The sequence below is a fragment of the Fusarium vanettenii genome, assembly GCF_000151355.1.
Source record: "Fusarium vanettenii 77-13-4 chromosome 7 genomic scaffold NECHAsca_9_chr7_10_0, whole genome shotgun sequence".
NCBI lineage: Eukaryota > Fungi > Ascomycota > Sordariomycetes > Hypocreales > Nectriaceae > Fusarium > Fusarium vanettenii.
The window spans coordinates 224,040-245,610 of NW_003315875.1; the positions used below are offsets into that span (position 1 = coordinate 224,040).

General features: G+C 51.1%; 10 protein-coding genes across 10 annotated transcripts; 2 read left to right on the top strand and 8 right to left on the bottom strand.

Annotated features, from left to right (window-relative positions):
• Nucleotides 1–3,483: 3,483 nt before the first annotated feature.
• NECHADRAFT_82573 (uncharacterized protein) lies at nucleotides 3,484–5,258 on the bottom strand (the record flags this gene model as incomplete). The annotated part of the gene is made up of 3 exons (XM_003049273.1): nucleotides 3,484–3,603; nucleotides 3,714–4,370; nucleotides 4,422–5,258. The coding sequence occupies 3 exons, from the start codon at nucleotides 5,256–5,258 to the stop codon at nucleotides 3,484–3,486; spliced, it is 1,614 nt and encodes a 537-aa protein (XP_003049319.1).
• Nucleotides 5,259–6,050: 792 nt separating this feature from the next.
• Nucleotides 6,051–6,671, top strand: NECHADRAFT_45214 (uncharacterized protein; the record flags this gene model as incomplete). Its single annotated transcript, XM_003049033.1, has 1 exon — nucleotides 6,051–6,671. A coding segment is annotated over one exon (621 nt), but the record flags the coding sequence as incomplete, so codon positions are not given.
• Nucleotides 6,672–8,316: 1,645 nt separating this feature from the next.
• On the top strand, nucleotides 8,317–8,907 carry NECHADRAFT_45194 (uncharacterized protein; the record flags this gene model as incomplete). The annotated part of the gene is made up of 1 exon (XM_003049034.1): nucleotides 8,317–8,907. One exon carries the CDS (start codon nucleotides 8,317–8,319, stop codon nucleotides 8,905–8,907), a length of 591 nt encoding a protein of 196 aa, XP_003049080.1.
• A 635-nt stretch (nucleotides 8,908–9,542) lies between these two features.
• NECHADRAFT_82575 (uncharacterized protein) lies at nucleotides 9,543–10,139 on the bottom strand (the record flags this gene model as incomplete). The annotated part of the gene is made up of 2 exons (XM_003049274.1): nucleotides 9,543–9,779; nucleotides 9,849–10,139. The coding sequence occupies 2 exons, from the start codon at nucleotides 10,137–10,139 to the stop codon at nucleotides 9,543–9,545; spliced, it is 528 nt and encodes a 175-aa protein (XP_003049320.1).
• A 972-nt stretch (nucleotides 10,140–11,111) lies between these two features.
• On the bottom strand, nucleotides 11,112–11,476 carry NECHADRAFT_82576 (uncharacterized protein; the record flags this gene model as incomplete). The annotated part of the gene is made up of 2 exons (XM_003049275.1): nucleotides 11,112–11,137; nucleotides 11,167–11,476. The coding sequence occupies 2 exons, from the start codon at nucleotides 11,474–11,476 to the stop codon at nucleotides 11,112–11,114; spliced, it is 336 nt and encodes a 111-aa protein (XP_003049321.1).
• A 719-nt stretch (nucleotides 11,477–12,195) lies between these two features.
• NECHADRAFT_82577 (uncharacterized protein) lies at nucleotides 12,196–12,677 on the bottom strand (the record flags this gene model as incomplete). Its single annotated transcript, XM_003049276.1, has 2 exons — nucleotides 12,196–12,352; nucleotides 12,406–12,677. The coding sequence occupies 2 exons, from the start codon at nucleotides 12,675–12,677 to the stop codon at nucleotides 12,196–12,198; spliced, it is 429 nt and encodes a 142-aa protein (XP_003049322.1).
• Nucleotides 12,678–13,073: 396 nt separating this feature from the next.
• NECHADRAFT_45283 (uncharacterized protein) lies at nucleotides 13,074–14,327 on the bottom strand (the record flags this gene model as incomplete). Its single annotated transcript, XM_003049277.1, has 2 exons — nucleotides 13,074–13,486; nucleotides 13,532–14,327. Coding segments are annotated over 2 exons (1,209 nt in total), but the record flags the coding sequence as incomplete, so codon positions are not given.
• A 256-nt stretch (nucleotides 14,328–14,583) lies between these two features.
• NECHADRAFT_45344 (uncharacterized protein) lies at nucleotides 14,584–16,156 on the bottom strand (the record flags this gene model as incomplete). The annotated part of the gene is made up of 3 exons (XM_003049278.1): nucleotides 14,584–15,145; nucleotides 15,197–15,820; nucleotides 15,873–16,156. The coding sequence occupies 3 exons, from the start codon at nucleotides 16,154–16,156 to the stop codon at nucleotides 14,584–14,586; spliced, it is 1,470 nt and encodes a 489-aa protein (XP_003049324.1).
• A 232-nt stretch (nucleotides 16,157–16,388) lies between these two features.
• Nucleotides 16,389–19,191, bottom strand: NECHADRAFT_70650 (uncharacterized protein; the record flags this gene model as incomplete). Its single annotated transcript, XM_003049279.1, has 3 exons — nucleotides 16,389–18,059; nucleotides 18,116–18,439; nucleotides 19,057–19,191. 3 exons carry the CDS (start codon nucleotides 19,189–19,191, stop codon nucleotides 17,037–17,039), a joined length of 1,482 nt encoding a protein of 493 aa, XP_003049325.1. The 3' UTR covers nucleotides 16,389–17,036.
• A 257-nt stretch (nucleotides 19,192–19,448) lies between these two features.
• On the bottom strand, nucleotides 19,449–21,214 carry NECHADRAFT_45449 (uncharacterized protein; the record flags this gene model as incomplete). The annotated part of the gene is made up of 5 exons (XM_003049280.1): nucleotides 19,449–19,945; nucleotides 19,995–20,782; nucleotides 20,835–20,948; nucleotides 20,999–21,069; nucleotides 21,122–21,214. The coding sequence occupies 5 exons, from the start codon at nucleotides 21,212–21,214 to the stop codon at nucleotides 19,449–19,451; spliced, it is 1,563 nt and encodes a 520-aa protein (XP_003049326.1).
• Nucleotides 21,215–21,571: the final 357 nt, after the last annotated feature.

Sequence of the window (21,571 nt, forward strand, 5' to 3'; positions counted from 1 at the left end):
AGACTGTTGAGCCAATCAACACCCCTGGAGCTTCGACAACCTCGACTGAGCTCCCTGTCCAGGACACTACTACTAGCACTGTGCTTCCTGTTGATACCACCACCAGTACTGAGCTACCTGCTGGCACTACAACTTCGACCGAACTGCCTGTCGATACCACGACTTCAACCGAAGTTCCTGCCGGTACTACCACTAGCACTGAAGTTCCCGTCGACACAACCTCCACTGAGGTGCCTGTCGATGCGACAACCTCAACTGAGTTACCTGTGGATACCACCACGACTACTAACATCCCAGTTGACACTACCACAACGGAGCAACTCCCTGAGACCACCACTACCACCAACCCTGTCGTGGACCCCACCACGACGACCGAGCAAGTTATCGATGCTACCACCACCACTGAGCAGCCAGCTGAGGAGACTTCCACTGCTGCTGGCCAGCCTGCTGACACTACCACCGAGCAACCTCCTCAGCCTACTACCGAGGATAACGAGCCCACCATCACCCAACCTCCGGTCCTCACAACAGCTACAGGTGCTGCTGCCACCTCGGCTGTCTCTTCCGTCTCAACTGAGATCCTGGGTCTCCTCCCTATCATCGACTCTTGGAAGGATGACCCAGAGAACCTCAAGGACGAGACCAAGGACAAGGTTGACGACGTTCACGACGACATTATCGCCGTGATTGTAAGCCTGGGTGGTGACCCTAACCAGGATTGTGCCGGAAAGAGGAAGCGAGGTCTGCTTGGACCTATCGGCGATATCATCAACAGCCTTGTTTGTATCGCCAAAGATCTCACTGATATCTCCGGTAACATTGTGGTTGGCAATGTGCCCGCTGTCACTGGAGCCACTAGTGGTGTTCAGTCCCAGACTGAGGATCTTACCGATGAGGAAAAGGACGAAGACAAGACCGACGAAAAGAGTGAGCAAGAGTCCACCGAACAAGAAGAGTCCACCACCGAAGAGCCAACCTCGACTACTACCTCTCCCTGCACAGACGACACTGCCGAGCACGTCACCATCATCTGCAAGCCAACCACCATCACCGAAGATGGTAATGTTCAGACTACAGAGACTTGCTTCGAGTCCATTACCGTTGAAGTTACCGGTTGCTCCGTGACTGAGGCTACTACTGTCATCTCGACTACTGGCACAGCCGCTGCCATCACCCCCTGTGCTTCTGGCTCTTGCGGTGGTGGCGATGCTTGCCCGATGGATCCTGCTCCCCTGAGCGGCGCTGACATGGCCCTTGTCTCGACCAAGGTTGACTGTGCCGCTGTGTCCACCATCACCACCTCCGAGATCCCGACTGGTGCTGGAGCTTTCGGCAGCAACCCCATCACTTCGCCCACGCCCCGTGCCGAGAGTGGATCCGCTAAGAGGGACTTGGACCGTCGTGTGTTCATGCACAACACCACTCCTAACCCCTTCTACATTGCTTCCCTGAACCCGCTCTGGGTAAGCCAGATCGGAGACGCTTCTGGTCATTGGTTCGACTATCCCGCAATTGGTCAAGGTTTTGCCGGTGTCAACGGTATCTACGGTTGTACTGCCGTCATCATCGTTTCCGACAAGGGTGTCTATCTGTCCCACATCTGGGAAAACCCCGTCTTCATTGACGCGGACTGGAACTGGACAGACGATGAGTCTTTCAACAGGAACGCTTTTGAAGCTCTTCGCGACGGAACTGACAACGCTCGAAGTGTAACTTCTCTTGTCGGTGATGACGCCAGCCCCGGTGTGCTGCACGCCAGCAACAACCCCATGGTCTTTGTCCTAACCCCCTTCACCGACGTCTTGAACGATCCCACGGGCATTACCACTTTGTTCCGCTACCAGGCACGCGCCCAGCGACTCGCTGACAGTCTCGTTGGTGTCATCCCCGGCTCTAGCGGTCACCTCCTAGGTTACACCCGCACCAACGGAATTGACTCCACCGAGCCTATCGGCACCTGGGGTCGCGCAATCCTCGAGGTCGACATGTTCCAGGATATGATCATCACCCCTGAGGATACTCCAGGCGGTAGCTGGGCCTTTTCCATGGGTCGATGGAGACTCTGGGTTGAGGACGGACTCGTGACTTGGCGTGACTTTATCGTTGGCGGCAGTGGTATTCAGCTGAGTGGATTTGCTACCACTAGCGATGCTCCTGCCCCCGAGGCAACTCAGGCCCCTGAGGGAACCCAAGCTCCTGAGCCTGAAACCCCTGAGCAAACTCAAGCTGCCGAGGCTGTGGCTCAGCGTCTGCGCAAGAGAGAGGATTCACCTGTTGAGGAGTGCTTGGTTGTGACTCGTGCCAGCACTACCAGCGAGGCTACTTCCAGCGCCACTGAGACTTCCCAGACTGAGTCTACCGAATCTACTGAGACGACCCAGTCTACCGAGTCCACTCAATCCACAGAAACCACTCAGAGCTCCACTGAGACTGTCGAGACCACTCAAAGCTCAACTGAAACCTTTGAAACGGAGTCTACCCAGTCCACTGAGACTACCGAGTCTACCGCCGTCTCTACTTCTGAGACCTCCGAGACTACTACCGAGTCTACTCGACCCCCCACAACTCTCAGGACCTCTGTCATCACCACCACTTCCGCTCCTGACACCACTTCTGCCAAGCCAACCACCACCAAACCCCCTTTCACCGGCCCTGTTATCTGCGTCAACCATGGCGGTCCTCGTGTTGCTACTCCTTACTGCCAGTGCTCCACCACCACCGAGGGTCAGGTTTTCTACGCCACTGCTCCTCTAATCTCGTACCACTGCACCGACTACACCACTTTCCCCTCCTCCGTTTCTCCTACGCCAACCAAGGAAGAGACCCCATCAGCAACCGCGACTAACCCCAACGCCGACGTCCCAGAGGTTGAATGCTCCACCCCCGACGACTGCGACGACTGGGAAGGAAACTGCCACTTTGCCAACGACAACAACCACGTCGTCTGCCTCGCCACAGACTGGCATGACGTAAACGGCATCCCAACCTCCGGAAAAGCCATCTGCGAATGCCTCATCCGCGAGAAGCCCGCCGACCCACCAAAGGGCACCAACCCCAATGCCGATGTGCCGGAGGTGGAGTGTTCTACGCCTGATGACTGCGGTGACTGGAAGGGAGACTGTGCGTTTGGACCTTCGAGCAACCATGTTGTTTGTCTTGCTACGGATTGGCACAAGGTGAATGGTGTGCCTACTTCTGGCAAGGCTATTTGCGAGTGTATGGTTACTGAGGCGTAGATGAGGTTGAAGTAATGTGTCTGCTTGGCAGATGTTCAGTTCATGTTAATAATCTTCAAGTAATACAATGGCAACAAGTCCACTTGAGCATGTGTAATCACACCATTTTGTACCCTTTGAGATAAGAACGTGAGCCCTGACAAGCCTGTGTATTATGACCGTTGTCCACCAGATGTCACTATCACTAATCCAGTCCTCCACTCTGTATTATTGTATTATTGTTCCATCCCAGAGGCCGTGCCCTACATTAAAACATCAACTCAACCATGGAACTCATCCACTCCCAGTAACCTCTCATCCGCTCTGAACCATTACCCAGGCCCTCAATCTTCCCTTGTACTGTAGCATCATCTTCAGCCTCTCGCATCTATAATCCCCAGTCATCCCGTACATTCCCACCACTTCTCAATTCAATCCAATGGCATCCGCATCAGCCTTGGACATACCGATGCTCCCGGCACCACTGTCCTTTCAGACCTGCTTCTCGGGGTACTCGGAAGGCCCCAGCCCTCGCTTCTCCAAGCACGTCATCACTCTCTCCAGGTCCCGAGCCGTCAGGGCAGCAAGATGTCCCATGCAACGCCAACGATCATGTTCGGTGTGAGCCAAGTCGAGGCCAGTCTCCATATCACCCAGCCTGACCTCATCCTCCTCAATACGCTGCTTGACTTCCTCACTCTCGGCCTCGACTTTACGTCGAGCATCCTGAACATGCGTCTCAGCTTTCGCAAGTTCCTTCTCCATGTCACCAAGTCTTCGCTCGTGGCCCTTGGTAACCAGTGCCCGTGTTTCAAGATCCAAAGTCTCCAGCAGATCCTTGTTTGTGAGGTAATACTCGACCGTCCGACGTAGCTTTTGGAGATTGGTTAGAACGTCATCACGGGTGTTTTTGTGAATCAAGAGTTCGCCCCGGGATGGTGTCCAAACAAACTTTCCTGTCTCCAGCGACATCTTTCGTGTTTGGAGCTCATCTCGCAATGTGTCGACTTTTTTCTTCAGAGTCATGTATTCAAGGCTGGACTCGGTCTGTCTTCTCTTGACCACAACGTGAAGCGTCTCCCAGTCTTTCTCTTTCGTCATGGTCGAAGCAGAATCATCGGCAGTTGGGGGGGAAAGGTCGGGGTCAGCGATCGGCTGTGTCCATTAGTATTGAGGTTTGGGGGCGTGTATGGGGGGAATACTGACCTTGTTGGCATACAAGCGCCGTCTTTTCGCCGGCTCGCCCGACGTCGCGATGGCTGGGCTCGGGGATGTATCTTCAGAGCGAGCGTGCTTCTTTGGCGAGACGGATGATGACGGAGCAGGGTGATCGTGAGTGGTGGTTTTCTGGAGCGGGCTGGAGTAAGCTTGTCTAGCAAGCTTTTGGTGAATAGACACGCGGTCCGGGCTGTTGAGAACAGGGAAAGGCGACGCAGTGGCTTTGGAACTCGTGCGGGTTTGGTTGTTGTTGACCTCGTCGGATTCATGCTTCGTATCACCATCGCGCTCGTCTTGTCTTTCCTCGGTGGTAGAGTTAATCACGTCTTTTTTGTCCTCTCCTTCGCCTTTCTGGTCGTCTTCGTCCTCCAGAGCAACTCGGCCACTCCCGCGAGAGGCGAGCTGGTTCTCTACGGCGGCCGACTCATTCTTGCTTCTCGCGACTCCGAAATAGTCCATTGCATCAGTAATGTCACCCGGCTTCAATTGTGCGTGGTGGCTTCTTCCTCCCTTAGCTCGGCGACGGATGTAGTTCTGCAAGTCCTCCAAGGTTGGCTTGTTCTCAAGGCTGGCCGACCCAGACGCGCCGCGCGCGACATGCCGAATCACTCGAGCCAGATTGTGTACCATGTGAGCTGTCCATCTGCTCGGCGGAAAATCGCCAACCCATTCCCTTGGCCATTGTTTGGTCTCCCTGTATATGCTGCGGGACTGGGCGTCAGCAAGGGCTCGACGAGCAGCGTCATCGGAGTCGAGGGCCTGGCAAATCTCCTCACTGGTCAGGCTTTGCTGCATCTTCGTCGGAGTAGGCGTTTCGTCCGCCATTATTGGTGTCGATGATGTTGATTGCAAAGAGGTTCGTGGGTCATGCGAGTTCCCCCCCCCCCCCCCCATGCATGCGAGCAATCGACAAGTCTTCGTGCAGCGATACCGGAAGAGGAATGAAATTCTTTCTCAACCAAATGTTTACGAGAATATTCTCGGTCGGCAATTGAAAATTCCAACGAGAAGAGCTCAACATGTGTGCGTTGTTTCCTTGTGCTTGCTGGTGTTCGAGCACTGGCAGGTCATGTGCTCGTGTTGTCTGTCAGTGACTCAATAAAGCCCAACCAAGCACGGCACTCTCTCCCATCCAGTTGGGTGCTCAGAGCCGGTACGGAATAGTGATAAAGGCGAGGATAGTAAAAATTGCATATGGGGATCCCGTCAATGAGAGCAAGTCCATCATGCGAAGAGTGGATTTCGCGTGAACCACCACGCGATCAACTCTGGTAGGGGATTTTAAACATCACCTAGAATTCATTTCCATTATTATCATCAGAACTACTTAAACATCTTCCCGTTGCAATAAAGAAGCAATAGGGAGGAATTGCAATTTTAACACTGGTAGTAGAGATTCCGATGGTTGGAGGTGCCCAGTCGCTCTCAGCTTATCAATCAGTTATCAACTTTGCCGTTAATCAGTGGTTCCGGCTAAGCCAAGGTTAAAGCTGCAATACGACGTCTTATTGGTCAGCTAGACTACCCCCTGTCTAAGTGGGTAACGCACGTTCACCCGGGTCAGGGCTGAAGACGGGAGGAACTGAGTGTAATCTTTACGCTGACACAACATGAAACATGGACACCAAGATCAGCTATCACTCTCTTGATGACCCAGATCGCTCTTTCAGGCTGATCAAACTCCAGCCGTCAAAGGACAGTGAAACTGCTGCCTCAGACAACCTTATTTGCGACATTGAGGAGCATGTTCGTGGCGACTGTCCACCCTATACCGCTCTGTCATACGTTTGGGCTACACCAGAGAGCAAACATAAATGTGTAATAGCGAATGGAAACAAGGTCCAAATCAGCCAAACCGTCGAAAACGCGCTCCGTCGACTGCGTTTCCGCCAAAAACCCCGATGGCTATGGGTGGATCAGCTGTGCATCAATCAGGTTGATGAGAATGAGAAGAGCCACCAAGTTCACCAGATGCACAGCATTTACAGTGATGCAGACCAAGTCATTTCCTGGCTTGGAACTGGAGACGAAAAAAGTGATCTCATCTGTCGTCTGATGCGAGACACGGGTCGGGCTCTCCGCCAAAGAGACATGGATGCTTTGAAGAAGCTGTACGGAGAAGAAGGCTCCGTGGACCTAGTTGCTGCCAAAGAAGCATTTCATGCCTTCTGTGAGCGGAGATATTGGACACGGCTCTGGGTCATACAAGAGTTCGCCGTCGGTCGACGCGTCGCTGTAGCATGCGGTGATTGGATTGTCAAATCGGAGCTCATCACCGCCACCCTGTGGGCTGTCGACACTTTTCGGCGTCACTCCCGCAAGAAACCCATCGAGGGACTCAACATTATCCGGCGAAACTACCATTTTGTGTTTGAAAGCCCGCTTAGCAGCTATGTCTATAATCTCTTTACGAGGAGAGTGTTATACCGGCCACCATCAAGAGATACGGAGTCTTCGTACGCGGATCCCTTGCTCAAAGTCATCGCCACATCTCTCACACTAGAGGTGGATTATAACTCGGTTTACTCATCGGATCCGAGGGACCGAGTTTTCGCATTACTGAACTTGGCTGCTGACAAGGATCATTTCGACACATTTCCTGATTACTCCATGTCAGTTCAAGAAATGTACAAGGAGACTGCACGCAAGATGCTGCTACAGGGTGACATCGACGTACTGCTGTACTGCCAAACCCCAAAGAAGATCGAGTCTCTCCCGAGTTGGGTGCCAGATTGGGCGATGGAAGTACGACATCCTTGTGCCCAGCCACCGTGGTCAACCTGTTTTGAAGCATCGGGTGGCCAAACTTCGACGCCGACATTTCCTTCTGAGGATCTTGTGGCGTTGGAGGGGATATACATTGACACGATCAAAGAGATAGGAGAGCCTTGGGATCCAAATTGGCTGAAAAAAGTTGATAAGGCCGCGGTGACTTCATATGTCGAAAGCATTAGAGGTTTCTGTGACCGCTCACCAAAAATCCAGGTGGGCCGCGAAGGCGCTGAAGCATCCAGAATCGCCATCCTCGATGGAACTTTGTGGTTTGACTCAGTGCCGTATCCGGAATGGGGAACCGAATGCGAAGCAGTTCTCGATGAGCTCCTACAATCACTCGCAAACGGCGATGAGTCGACAATCGCCGACCCGTGGTATTCGACAACCCTACTTCGTCTACACACGCGACGAACTTTTTTGACATCGACTGGTTATGTTGGTGTTGGTCCACTTGATACCAGGGTTGGGGATGAAGTCTGTGTGTTTATTGGAGGAAATGCTGCGTATCTCGTGCGGCCTGAAAAAAATGAGCTTTATTCACTGGTTGGGGAGGCTTATGTGCATGGAGTTATGTATGGAGAGTTGTTGAAGGGTGGTTTTGAGCAGAGAAAGCTATACACGTTGAGATAAGTTGGTTTAATTGTCATTCTTTGCTTCATACCTCCTGGTCATACGTCATCATAACAAAACAAACGTTTGCGGAGAAATTCAAGTTAACATGACTCAATTAATTCCGATGTTCATGAAAGGAATTATTTTATGTTTTACATTAATTGCAATCGACATTAATTAGCAAACTGCCGTGCGACGCTATCCCCACTTGATAGCCTATTCCGGTCAGTCTTACCCCATGCGGACAACCGAGCCCATTCCGGTCAAGTCTCGCCGCGGTCGTGAGTTTCAGACGCGCGAATCAACACTCCACACTGGCCCTTTTAATTTCCTCCATGATGTCTCCACAACTCCTTTTAGAGCTCCTGATGAAGCTCTGCCATCCAATCCATTCATTTCACTCTCTCTTTTTTCTCTTTCTTTGTTAACCAACGGTTTCAATACCGGATGGCACACGGCCCCATCCTCATCCACATCCACATCCACATCCATCATCATGGCTCAGTTTGAACGTCCGACTTCGAGCTCGTCGCTCTTTGAGCTGGTCGAAGGTCTCGACGAGGCTCAGATTAACTCGTTATTGTTCGAATTTAACAACACGGTCCCTAGCAACATTCCTGTTTCTCATGGCGTCGAGCTCTTTGAACATCCCGACTCAAAGAAGCCCATCTCTGCCGCTCGCGCGTCTTCCATTCGTCGTTCCTTCAAGCTCTCTCGAATGCTTTCGAGGTCAAAGAGCAAGCGAATTTCTTCAGCACCAGCTCCATCACCGTCTCGTCCGAGAACTGCCATGCCCACCGGTCCGAAGCATTACAGGAGGATAAGTCGACCTGTATTGCCCACACTTGCCAGCGGCCCCGACCTGAACGCTCTCTTGTCTGCATACCTCGCGCCTACTGCTCCTCCATCTAAGCCGAAAACCTCGTCTCCTTCGTCCATGTCGTCTTTGCGATCGATCTCTACCAGTTCCACGATGAGCTTTGAAGCCGAGGATGCCGATATGGATATACTAGCACCGCTCGTGTTTGGCCGACCCCAACAACAACGAGGTCAAATAGGGGACATTTTTGAAGTGTTGGAGTTTTAATCATGGATATCAATGGGAACGTAATGGGCGTATTGACCTAATGTTCCGACCACGCCATGTACGCGGTCTGCCTCCACACTGCCGGCAGTGTTTTTTGAGGAGTCGCTCCGAGATTGACAAAGACGATTTACCGACTTGACTTGAGCATATTCCGGTGTTCTAGGCGGACCTCTTGTTACTTTGTATTCTTCTACCTTATCGCCAGAAATACTGGCCATACTGAATCATGAAAACGTATTCTTTTGTTACATGGGAGTTTTGGCAAGAAACGCGGTCAGGGGCTGTGTTAAGCGAACGGCACAGTATGTGGCCTGACGTTCTTTTCCAACTGCTTGGCGTGATGTATACGAACTGTTTGAAGAAGACTAAGCATCGTACAAATGACTAGAGAAATGGTGTTTGCATAGCCTTCATACAAAATACCGTGGATTTTTGTTGCGTCATTGCGTCAGAAAAGTATCCATTGTTGTGACATGTAGGGTCACTTGAGTGCAAATATAGGGTAGTTACGTGTAAAATCGGTTCTGTTTTCTGGAGTCTAACTATCTCTTTTGAGAACCAACTAGATAAAGTGTTGGACCAAGACCGCAGGAAGTCAACCCAAGTAGAGGGCTGAGGTAGGGCGAGATCCTCCACTATTTCTTATTCTTCGTTTTGTCCTTCCTTTTGTCCTTGCTCTTCTTCTTGCTCTTCTCCTCAGTCTTCTTCTCTTCCTTACTCTTCCTCTTCTCTTCAACCTTCTTCTCCTTCGCCTTTTTTCTTCTGTCAGCCTCTTGTTCCTTCTTCTTTTGCCTGCATGGCGTGCAAGACGAATGTCCCGGATCGGCTTGTCTCTCGCGGCAATAGCAGCAAAGCCCTGCATCCTTGGCTCTCTTGTATGCTTCGTTGGTGAGGAGTCGTTTGTTTTGGACTTTCCAGGACCCCTGGCTTTCATTACCTACGCAGTTCAAGCAAAGCGGCCCAATGCGACCATCCAAGTAATCGCCACATTTGTTGCAATAATAGATGCGTGATGGGCCAACTTGTTGCTCATCGTTTAGTTGCAGCGCAGCCCTCAATAGGTTAACTGAGCCCGAATATCGTTGCTCATTGTCTACTGCGTAGTCATCTGTGTCAATCAGATCAGGGTCGGATTGAGTCAAGTCAGGGTCAGTCTCGGTGAGATCAGGGTCGGTTTCAGTCAGATCATGATCGATTTCCCTTTCCTTTCCCTTGGCAGATTTTTGAGGCATGGCGACTCGTTGGGCGACTCGATAAGCGCTTTCGTTCTGTTATTGTTGGTCTTGAGACAGGTGCTGAGTAGATGAGTGGGAGAGTATGCTGTTGGGAACTCATATATAGCACATACATGCACGTTTCGATACATCTGATCACTGGCGTTGTTATTTGGGGTGTCACTGCTATCAATTGAAGTGATTGACAAAGTTCACGCAAGTGCGTGCCCTTCGTATAAGGGACATCTATGTAGGTAGTGAATAGGATATGAGGTGGGATGTTCTCTGCATCACACTCGTAACTGATCCCACATACCTATGCTGAATAATGAAGGCGCTTTCATTTTGTACATGGTAGCCCCGTTGAAAATCGGCCACTAGATATCACGCTTGGCGTCGGATGCAGAGTCCAGCGACAAACGGTCTGATCGTGCTTTTCGGAGTGCTTGGCGTAATTTGATAAATCATCGGATCGTTTCGGAGGGAAAGGGGGAGTCAGAAAACCTGTAAGGACCTCTACTGTAAAAACGAAGTGATCAAGTATTTCCTTCCCTATCGAAGAGTTCATTAGGTCTTTGCTTTTCTAAGTGGTGGTCAGGCAAGTCGTCTATCAGACATGGCTAGCGGAGTATGACAATCCAGCTAGTTAAAATAAACCCATACCCCTAATCCTCTTCATCCCTCTTCTTGGCCTTGAATTTAGCATGATTTCTGTAGTTCCTTTCTCTGCATTCGGTACAAGACGCCATTCCGTCATCTGGCTTCCTCTTGCGACAATAACAGCACAGTCCTTCTTCCTTGGCTTGGCGGTATTTATCTTTGTCTTTGGAATGAGCTTTGACGTCCTTCTCTCTACACGCACGGCAGCGTGCCTTTCCATCCTCGGTTGGTTCCTTGCAGTTAATGCATCTTCCTTCTGCTCTTAACTGCCTTCTTTCCTCCTTTAGCCAACAAGACTGGCAAACTGACTTCTTGCCTATGTTCGCTCTGTTATTCCATCAAGGGCCGGGCTTCAACTATAACAAAGAACGATATAGTGACTTACTGCGCGCGGGCCTGGGTTTGCCACAGCTGCTGCATATTGCTGATGTGCTTGATTGGCCAGCTTGTTGCTCGCCTGAGTCATCTCCTACTGCGTCGCCGGCGGGTTCGCTTAGATCATCGGGAGGGTCGGACAGTTCAGAGTCAGAATCGGACAAATCAGGATCAGCTACTCCCTTTCCCTTGTCAGAGCTGGAGGCCTTCGCTGGCCCCTGGCTCATCAGAATCAACGCATTAGCTACGTCTTTCTCTTCTTTGGATACACCATGGAATGGATCGGTTGGTAAAGGGGTTGGATTGTTTGAGTTGCTCATGTTGCTGTATTCAGCAGCTCAACATGGGTTTTCGGATGCGTTTGTTGGTCTGGAGATAGTTGTTGAGTACCCAGGTTGGTAGTGATTGCCTAGGCCGCGCTATCATCGACCCCTATATAGCATTGTAAGCAACTCCGATACTGTACGCTGTGTCACTGTGTGTTGGGTGAGCTTCTGGTCACTGTTCCTGCCAGGGGCCGGGCCACTGATGTGCATGCCCTCTTGGCGCCATCTAGAGAGTGAATAGCACAGCACATAGGGCGGGAAGAGAAGTACTCTGCATAGCACTTGTAACTAAGCCGGCATATGCTGAATGACGAAGACATGTTCCTTCTTTTCATGGAGCACCTTTGAGAATCAGTCACTGGAGAACACTCTAGGCATTTAATGCTTGAATCACCAGCGAAACACTCAGAATGTTTCTATGTGCGCTTGTGATGATATTTCATCTAGTCTATGGGGTAGAGACTGAAAACCATAGAATCCGGTTTTATGATTTGGTTAACAGTGTTTGAGTTATCTACCCGTTGGCTCCCAGCAAGCTACAAGTTTGGAGACTACCTCACTGCTCAAAGTATTTAGACAAAATGCTTTTATAGCCCAAGGAGAGACTTGGTGATACCAGAGGCCTAGCTAATACGTTGGCGGCGCCTTAACGTTTCTTCTTCCCGCGGTCTTCTTGTTCTTTCCTGCGTGCCTCTCTTTGCTTCTCCCTTGATTCATCCACCTTTGGCTTGCATGGCAGGCAAACCGTAAGGCCTTCCGCGGGTGGTCTTCTCTTGCAATACGTACATTTGCCCGTCCGTTGCTTGCCTAAGCAGCCACGACAACGTGCGTAACCCTTCAATGCGCGTTTCGGGCAGTCTCTGCATTTGCCTGCTTTTTTAGCTTTCTTGCCTCGTCGTTTGCTAGCACAGGATGGGCAGTACCTTCCTCGGTTTGTCTTGGACTTGCCACACTTGCAGCATGTTGTGTTGTCCCCATTGTAATTGTCTTCGGACGAGGAGGAATCTTCGTCACCGCCACCGCCGCCATCGCCTGGGTCTTGGTAGTCTTCGTCGCCATCTTTGCCGCCATTTCCATTATCAGATGGATCAGGGGCATCATTACCCATAGCGGAGCTGGAAGCACCGGCAGACCCCCCATACAACATCAGCAAGCCATGAACTGCGGTGGATTCACGCTCTTGCAGATCTGCCATAGTACGGATCGCTCGATGAGGGGTTTTTGGTAAACTTAGCTGCTTGGTAAGAGTTTATAGTTGTGCTGTTTGTGGTCCGGAGTCGAATGTTGGGTAATGTGGTGGTGATTGAACAGGTGAGGTATTGCAGGCCTACATATAGCAAGGCGAGCGTTCTGATACGCCTACGTTAAACGAACATCTGGTCACTGATGGTGGTGCCAGGGGGCGGGTTACTAATGTTAATTAAAGTGATCAACCAAGTCAAAGCAACGGTATGCCCTTGGAGGCCATCCATACTATGAATAGCACTTAGAGTGACAAAGTCCTCTCTACTACCGTTGCCACTTATCTTACGACGACAGTTGAATGCTGAATAATGAGCATTGTAGTAGATCTTTATTCGTTAACAGATGCTCATTCTGAATCAAAGAGGTTCAAGTCGCTCAGTGATATATCATCGTCAGAACCCACTGTGGTCGACGGCTTCACCGGACGGGCCCGGCGAGCCTCCTCCTTTGGGTAGCATGTCAGACACGAAGGGTCTGGGGTGATTTCATATGGCCCTCGACGACTCGGAGCTTCATTCGAGGTCCCTTGATATGCCAACACCCGCATTCGAGTTGAATCTTGGATTTCCAGTCTCCCATTTGCTGTTTGAAACAAAACATCGAAAAGGTCAAAGACAGTACAGGAATCATTGCCGGGTTCATTGTTGATATCGATGGCCCACAGTCCCATGTCTTCTCTCCGAACCTCGACCAAGATGTAACCGTCGGCGTGGAAGATTTGCCGGTTGGCATCTAGAGTTAATGCTGACCCTGGAGCATCTGTTTCTGGCTCTCCAGAGTGCATATCTGAAGTCAAGCCTGCACTCTCTGGTGATCGTCGTCGAAGCCGGTGGTCGATAAACCAAAGTGTCCTTGCAGTAGACTCGTGAAGAACGTCAACCATGTCGATTATATCCATAGAATGCATGCCCAAGTCTCCCCGGCAGTAGTGAACTGGCCGATTGGCGAGTGTATCCATCATCCTGGGATCAAAGTCGATGGCAATGTTGAATCCAAGGAAGCTGGTGCCATCTTCCCCACGATACTCGATAAGAGGAACAGGGTCCCCGGCGTAATGATGAAACCAGTCTATTGAGCCCAGATGCCGTGGGTCCAGGTATATTAGATCTTCGGTGCTGATTGTGATGTGTCTGCTTTCCCCTTCACGGGTCTTGTACGTCGCTGAGTGAAAGACATCATCTTGGCCAGCATATGCTCCCTTTTCTGCGAATCTCGCTGTGGGTTTCTGGTGTGGAATATCGGACCACCACTCGTTCTTCTTGAATCGCCGTACCATCGCAGCTCTGGACACAGCACAGGCCGTCCAAAGGCCACTATCCATCGCATAGATAGACTCATTGGGGTTGCCCTGTGGATCATCCCATGGGAGAGCAAGTGAAAAGCCAAACCATGGCCCGTCCTGACGCCCAAATCTGATGAAATCCCCAGAAATGGGGTATGGGGGGTTCGCCAGGTTGAAGTAGTGATCCACGATGATGAATCTTTGCACGTGTTGACGACCCGGAACAGGGCGGACTGCAGCGTCCCAGATGAGCTCTTGGATCTCATTGGGGAAGCTCAAAAAGAGAGGGAAACTTGTCGACATATCTTGCGAGTGAGGGAAGATACCCAGTTAACGTATACAGGAAGCTTGTTGTTAGAAGAAGAGTCATAAAGTGAGGTGAGATTGCGATCCCAGATTGCTGCTTGTGGGAACATCACGTGATGACGTACGCTTGAGAACGCAGACTGCTCAGTAGAATGGTAGATAGACGCAGCTGGACTTCGTAGGTGTTCTGGCTGACTGACATATAAACTATAAAGTACGTAGAGTACAACGAGAATGGGATCATCAAGAGGCAGGTGAGGGTCCGGATTTAGATCTTGGACTTGACTTGCTCCTCCAGAAGCAACCGCTCAACATCCCTGCTTGCAACCACACCTCTCTCAATAGCACCATCAACAAACCCTCTCCACCCATCAGCCCAATCAGCGCTAGCAAAGTGAACTCTTCCATCTGATGCTTGCAGCTCCTTGAGCCACTTGGACATGGCATTCGGGCCCCAACAGCTCCAAGTTCCTTTGGCAAGGCTATCATTCATCCAGTCGTGCGTCAGGTACGCCTTGACATCAGCATCGGGCTTCAGGTACTGCTTGAAAGTAGAGATGATGTGGTTCGAGGCGCGAGGATCTGTGAGATGTCCGTTATAGCCGAATCCAATGCAGTAGGTGCCATCTTTCTTGGCTGTTCCATTGTGGTCGGAGAAGGAGAAGCACCAGGGCGAGTTTCCATAGCCACTTGCCATTGCAAAGAAGCCTGGCTCGGTTTGGCTAAGCTTGAAGTGGATTTTCGCTCCTTGATTAATGTGACCAGCTCTGATGGCCTCTTGACGGAGTGGGGAGAGCGACGGCGTAAACGAAATGTCCGACAGGCAATTCCTTTGTGATGATCAGCCTTGATAACTTTTCGTATTTGTAGGAGATACTTACAATGGGATTGTCGAAATGACCTGGCTTGCCTGGATCTGCCTGCGATTCTTTGTAGTCAGGGTGACAGATGAGTTACTCTGCTCAACCTTTTCAAGGACAGTACTAAACAGCAAGTGTCCATGATACTCGGCGAGAATTGAACGAGCTAGAGAGCTCATTCCTCCTTTGCCGATTTTATATACACCGGCAAGCTCGAAAACGCCAGCCATGGTGTGTCCTCCAAGTGCATACCAGCGCAACGCTTCGGTAAAACCACATTCAGAGCAAGGAGCTGAGCCAAAGGAGCTGACCATGGCATCGAATAGGTCCTTCTCAATCTGAGGTAGATCAAGCTGGTCAAGACGGTCCTTGGCAGAGAGGTGGTCGTATTTGAGCCATGGAACGGGTTGTCGGAATGGTTCGTGAGGGTAGGGCATGAGGTCGCGACTAGAGAGGCCATCGATGGCGAAGAAGGCATCTGCGACTCGTTGAACAGCCGAGTTGACGTCCTCGCCGTCGAGGTTGTTGGGAGTTGAGAAAGCAGCTGTATATAACGTCGTTTTGGCATCGAGCGTTCCGGCGGAGGTCTTCAGGTTGGAGTGTAACCCGTAGCGGTGCAATTCGGCGTACACGTGAGGTTGGTTCCTGAAGAAGTCTCGTCAGCCTGTTGCCAGAAAACATATGGAAGGGAACCTACCAGTGGACCCAAGTTCCTCCCATTTCGAACTCTTCCTCTAAGGCTTTCGCAGTCCATGTTCTTCCACCAATACGGTCCCGACCTTCGAGAAGTAGCACCGTAAGGTTCGGGTTGCGAGAGAGGTTCCGAGCCGCAATGAGACCAGCAAAACCGGTTCCGATGACAACGACATCGTACTTGTCACGGATCAAGGAGTCTGGCGTGCCACTAACAACGGCGTCGGTGGTGAGGCCGGTTGTTTCGCTGGTAGGCGTCCAGAGATAGCCTTCGCGACTGGTAGGCATGGTATAGGCTGCAATGAAAGAAGGACTAGGAATTGATAGGGAAAATAGAAAATCAAGGGGATCTGATAGAGTGCAATTGGTTGCTATCCTGTCTTTAAGTTGTGAGGGTCGGCCTACGTGCTTGGCAAGTCCCCTGCAATGCGTGTGGGCTGCCCCCTTTCCTATTTGGGACAAAAAGTGCGAGGTCCAACACACGCAAGATAGACACACGACGACTTGTCAAGCCCGTACTATTAAACTCTTTTAGTAATAGCTTCCAATTGTGAGCAGGGATCCTGCTCTAACCTTAGTATACGAATCGACTCAAATAGATGATGGCGTACCCCTTGCTACGTTGACCAGCCTGCAAGTCATTCTACCAACACACTCCCCTCTCGCCACCATGCCTTTTGTTTACAAGCCACAAGCTGCGGCCATCAAGCCACCTCAAATGGATGAGTCTGGAAATGCCTTTGGAGGAGGCAAGTCGACTTTCCCTTATACTCTTGGGAGTTTCACTGATCTAATACGCCCTAGACGTTGTTTCCACAAGCGACTCTGGCTCAACAACCCCCATATCCGCTGGCTTTTTCCGCATTGAGAAGGGCAAGCCATGCGTCTTCACGTACGAGTTTGATGAGGCGAAGCATTTTATCGAAGGACAATGTGAAGTCCAGGATGAGACGGGCGCAACGGTAACGGCGAGGCCTGGTGACGTGATGCTCTTCACCAAGGGGTCCATCATTTCGTTTTCCACCGAGACGTACGCCCTGGCATTTTTCTGCGATCAGAGGGCAAAGTTGTGAGCTCTCGATGAGCACGGCAAGTGGTCGAATCTGGGATTAATAGTGATGGAGGGAATAGGAGGGCCGAAGCTTTGCCTTGTTAGAATCCCATTGCCTCACCCAAATATAGTCTCCAACTTCTTCTCAGACATAACATCCAGCCAATGTACTTTGCCATCAAGAATTCCCCCATTACTACTTGAGTGACTCATCTCCATATCCATCCGTGACCAGACTTCCTCTAGGATGAGAGCAGAGTGGTTCACCGGGCGCAAACCGATAGCAACACACATAAAGAGGATGCGTTGTCGGACAAAATCTCGCCACCGCATCACGGTTTGTTGAAATGGTGTCCCCTCGACGGTAGTGCTTTGGCATTGTCCGGGGGGCACACCTAGAGCACTGCCGGCAATCAACAAGGCCAGTAACTGAATCGAGATTGTGCCCGAGTCAGTGGGTATTGACTCTAGAATCCCCAGTATTCCAAACGCGAGGCCGAGTATCAGGTGCGTCTTGTCGTCGTATTCACCCGTGGAAATCTCAACAGCTTGCTCCACAACTGTCTGTGATTTGATCAACTCGGGAAACCCTCGGTATAGCTCAAGCAGAGTGGCTAAGCGGTAACAGCGAGCAATGGCTAGAAAGTGATCGGGTGGTGTACATGGGTCGCCCACATCCTCAATCAGGCCAACGAACGGGGTTCGTAACTTGATGATCTCTTGCTCTAGAGCTGAGGCATCTTCGAGAAGCTCTGCGTATAGGGCTCTTTGATGTGCCTCGCCCGATCTGAAAACGCGGAGATTCCGCAAGACTCTCTTATTCCTGAGTAGGATACCCGTCTTGGCCAGAAACACGAAGACTGGGGTCCCCACACCTGTCCAAGGACATGGATATATGAGTGACGGTAGGTTCGGCTGGCAGAAGACGTCCATGTATGACAAAGCGGCTGTGTCCTGGTCGAGGATGAACGAACTCATGGCTTCCCAGTATATCATTGAGGAGACGAGGAAGCACTGCTTCTGATCCATTGATGCGCGTTTCGCGGCGTCTTCTAAGGAGTTAGACGCCATCCATGCTTTGAATAGCTGACGGCAACCAAACAAGTGAGATAGACCAGTCGCGGAAGAGTTATGCCAGGCCTAGGGAGGACAATCAGCTTTGAATCGAGCAAAGTTAACTGGGGGTGGAGACAAACCGATGTCATTCCCAAGAGAATAACGCCAAGCAGGACGTCGTCTTGAACATGATCCGTCTTCTGGAATGCTAGTGCCCCTGATCTACCATCATCCCCTTTCAAAACCCGGGGCATGGCTGTGTCCAGTTGCGAAAGTTCAATAGAGAGATGGGATATCGCTTCCGTCTGAAACTCTAACGCAATGCTGCTTTTGGGTTCATCGCCTTGGTAGAGGTGCGCCGCAGACATGCTCAAGACACAATGGAAGAGGAGTGGCGAGTTAATGATCATCTTTGATACTTCTGATCGGAACGGGTTGTGTAGCGAGTCGAAGGCGGAGTTCATCTGGCAAACATTGGAGAAGTAATGATCGAGTAGTAGTGACGATTGCTCCATCGGTTTGTAGACTGTCAGAGACGTGTTGTCGTCCGTCAAATCAGAGGTGGAGACCTGCTCAGGTTCTGTCTCATTCGAATCTTCCACAAAACCATGCCAAGAACCCGAGACCGACAAAGAAGGGGAGGAGGCAGATTGTTCAGCAGAAAGGGGGGTATCACTAATACTGGGGACTTCATGATGCATGTCTGGTAATCTTGAAGAGGCAGGAGATGCTGCAGTCTTGGGAGACAAGGGAGACTCGACCGTGGGCACGGTCGTCAAGTCGGAATGTTCGGTTTGGCGAGACTGGGGACTTTGATGACTGGGGGTCGGCTCAATTGCATTTGAGAGCTTCCTGGCTTCCGAGTCGAACCATGATGAGGCATCGCCGTCAAGGTCTAGGGCCGTAGACGAGGGTGTGCCCTTCTCGTACTTGGTCGACCACTTGACAGGTCGCGCGTATCCAGGACATTCGACTCCAATATTTATGCATCGCCGGCAACTTGGCTGTTGCTCATCGCACTTTAACCTCTACGAATGTGTTGGTGAGTAAGGACAGGGGTTCAGTCGAGCGGCTCACTCACTCGCTTCTTGCAGACGGAACATCCACCTGGGGAGAGTGTTAGCGGCAACAGGCCAATACATCGGGACAGGAGAATGGTTACTTCTAGATTTCCGCTTTCTAGCAGAGCTTCGGCGTACTTTGTCGTCCATGGCATCTGAGGGAAAGGGGCAATCTCACAGAATTGCGCTGAGCCTGGGCGTCATATGGCATTCAGTATCACAGGCTTTATCTGTGGAGAGGCCGGAACCCCTGTTACCCCGCGTTTCTGGGTTAAGATAACTTGATACGGTCTAGCGTAGCTCATAATCTTGACGATATCATTGGTGGTGTTAAGCCGCTACGGAGCATCGGAGATCAACTTGACAAGGATACGAAGCAACCCCCAGCCTCAACTGATAACTCGGCATCTGCTTATCTTTCCGCCGGCTCCGAGACATTCGCCACTGCTACACCCTCGGTTTCATTCAACGGACCTGAGTACTTCTTGCTCGCCCTGAGCGGCCAGTACACGAGTCCAAACAGAAGCGTCGCGCCCAGCACCAAAGACGCGTAGTTCATGTTTTGTGCTGTGACGGGCTGGTAGGGAGGGAACAGCGAGAAGACGCTGGTAAAGATAAGATAAGCCACGGCAACAATGTTGATAAACATTCCCGCCCTTCCGAGACGGAATGGTCCCCACTTCAGTTGCTCTGGCGATGTGATGCGACGCCAGATGAGCAGCGCAATAGGCATGATGTATGAGATTTCGAGGCCAACGACTGCGAGGGATAGGATCGCGTTGAAGGCTGTTGTTGAGCCGATATTGATAAGTCCAAGCAGCATCAGGAGGACCGTGGTCACAATGATCGCCACCGTCGGGATGCCGCGCTTCTTTTCCACACTCGAAAGCGTCTCGGAAAATGGGAGTCCTGGTCAGTCTGTTAATTATCATCCTTGAAGCCGCATTCGCGAACATACCTTGATCTCTTGCAAATGCCCACATGACGCGGCCAGCTGATGCTAGCAACGGAATGGTGGCCAAGCTCGCCATGAGCACGACAGCACTCGACATGGCGGAAGCCGCCCCGGTGCTCCCTGTGATGTTGTAGAAAATCTCAATAATAGGGAATCCCGTCGTCGTGGCTAACGCAGACTGGATATCTCCCATACAAAAGAGAACGGCTATCAAGAACGCGAAACCAAGCACACTGTTGAGAGCAACACTGCCAATCATAGCATAGGGCACGCCTACTTCAGGGTTGCGCATTTCCTCACTGAGGTGCGTTGCTCCATCGTAGCCGACCAGAACGTAGCATGAACTGAGCATGCCGATACACCAAGCAGCACCATCGCTAGACCATCCCGAATTATTCTCAAACGACGTAAAGACCCAGGCGGCTGAGTTCTTTGTCGGTGAGACGACGCACATGGCGATGAGGATGACAAAGAATAGAACCACATGGAGAGTCAGAGACACCTTTTCGATCAGAGGGAGGATATTGCTGCAGAAGATGCAGATGCTTGTGGCGCCAATGAGAATTGCCCAGTACATCAAAGTGCCGTGCCATCGTTCGTACGTGTATGTTTCGGGGTAGTTTAGGACGAGGAGACCTTGGGCCATTGTGCCGGCGAGGAAAGGGGCGCTTCCGGTGACTGTGATCCAGCCAAAGGTCATGATATAGCCCGCGAACCAGCTGGTTATAGTCGATCCGGACTTCGAGGAAAGGTGTGAAACAAAATGATACTGTCCTCCGGCTGAGGGAATGCTAAACACGAGGAAACGTTAGCTGTGTCTAGCTTCGAGTCTGGTTAACTCACCTGGATGCCAACTCAGCTAGAGACATGGCAGAACAGAGTGACCCAATGGCAGCAACGATGGCACCATATATCAGGGACACTGGGCCTCCGCTGACGAGTCCAGCTGCCAAAGTGCTAAAGTTGTGTTAGTATCTGAGAAACGCTCGTCTCGTTGAGGTTCCCACCTGCACAGCGCTTCCCATGTAGCCATGAGAGACACGCAAAGAGCCAGCATGGACGTGGTCGAAAAGTTGCGCTATTGTTTGCCTTGTTAATTATACACTTGGTCGATGGAAACGGCAACGGACCTTGAGCTCGGGGGCATAGCCGACATCTGCCAGCCTTCCACTCTCAGTGTCGGCCACAGAGGGTCTTTTTTCGATGTCTGACTTTGTTGCCATGATGTTGAGTATGCTGATCAACGCTGAAGGTGATTGTTGAGACTCAGGCTCGATACCATCCCATGAAAGAGAGAAGGAAGCCCTCTTTCTTGAAGGCCATCGCACGACGAGGTATCACATCACAAGATCATGAATCAGGAGTGGCACTAGGGCGTCGAGATGATGGTTTGACTACGCTAGACCAGGAAAGGACGAAAGGTGCGAGATGTCTCCCATCCCATATCTCAGCTAGATACGAAACCACCGCGGTATCTCCTCCGGGGATAAGATATCTTGATGAGGCTCAAGCCTGGTAATCTGGAGTTTATCGGAAACAGACAACAGTTCATTCCGAAAGGGACAGAATTTCCACATGTA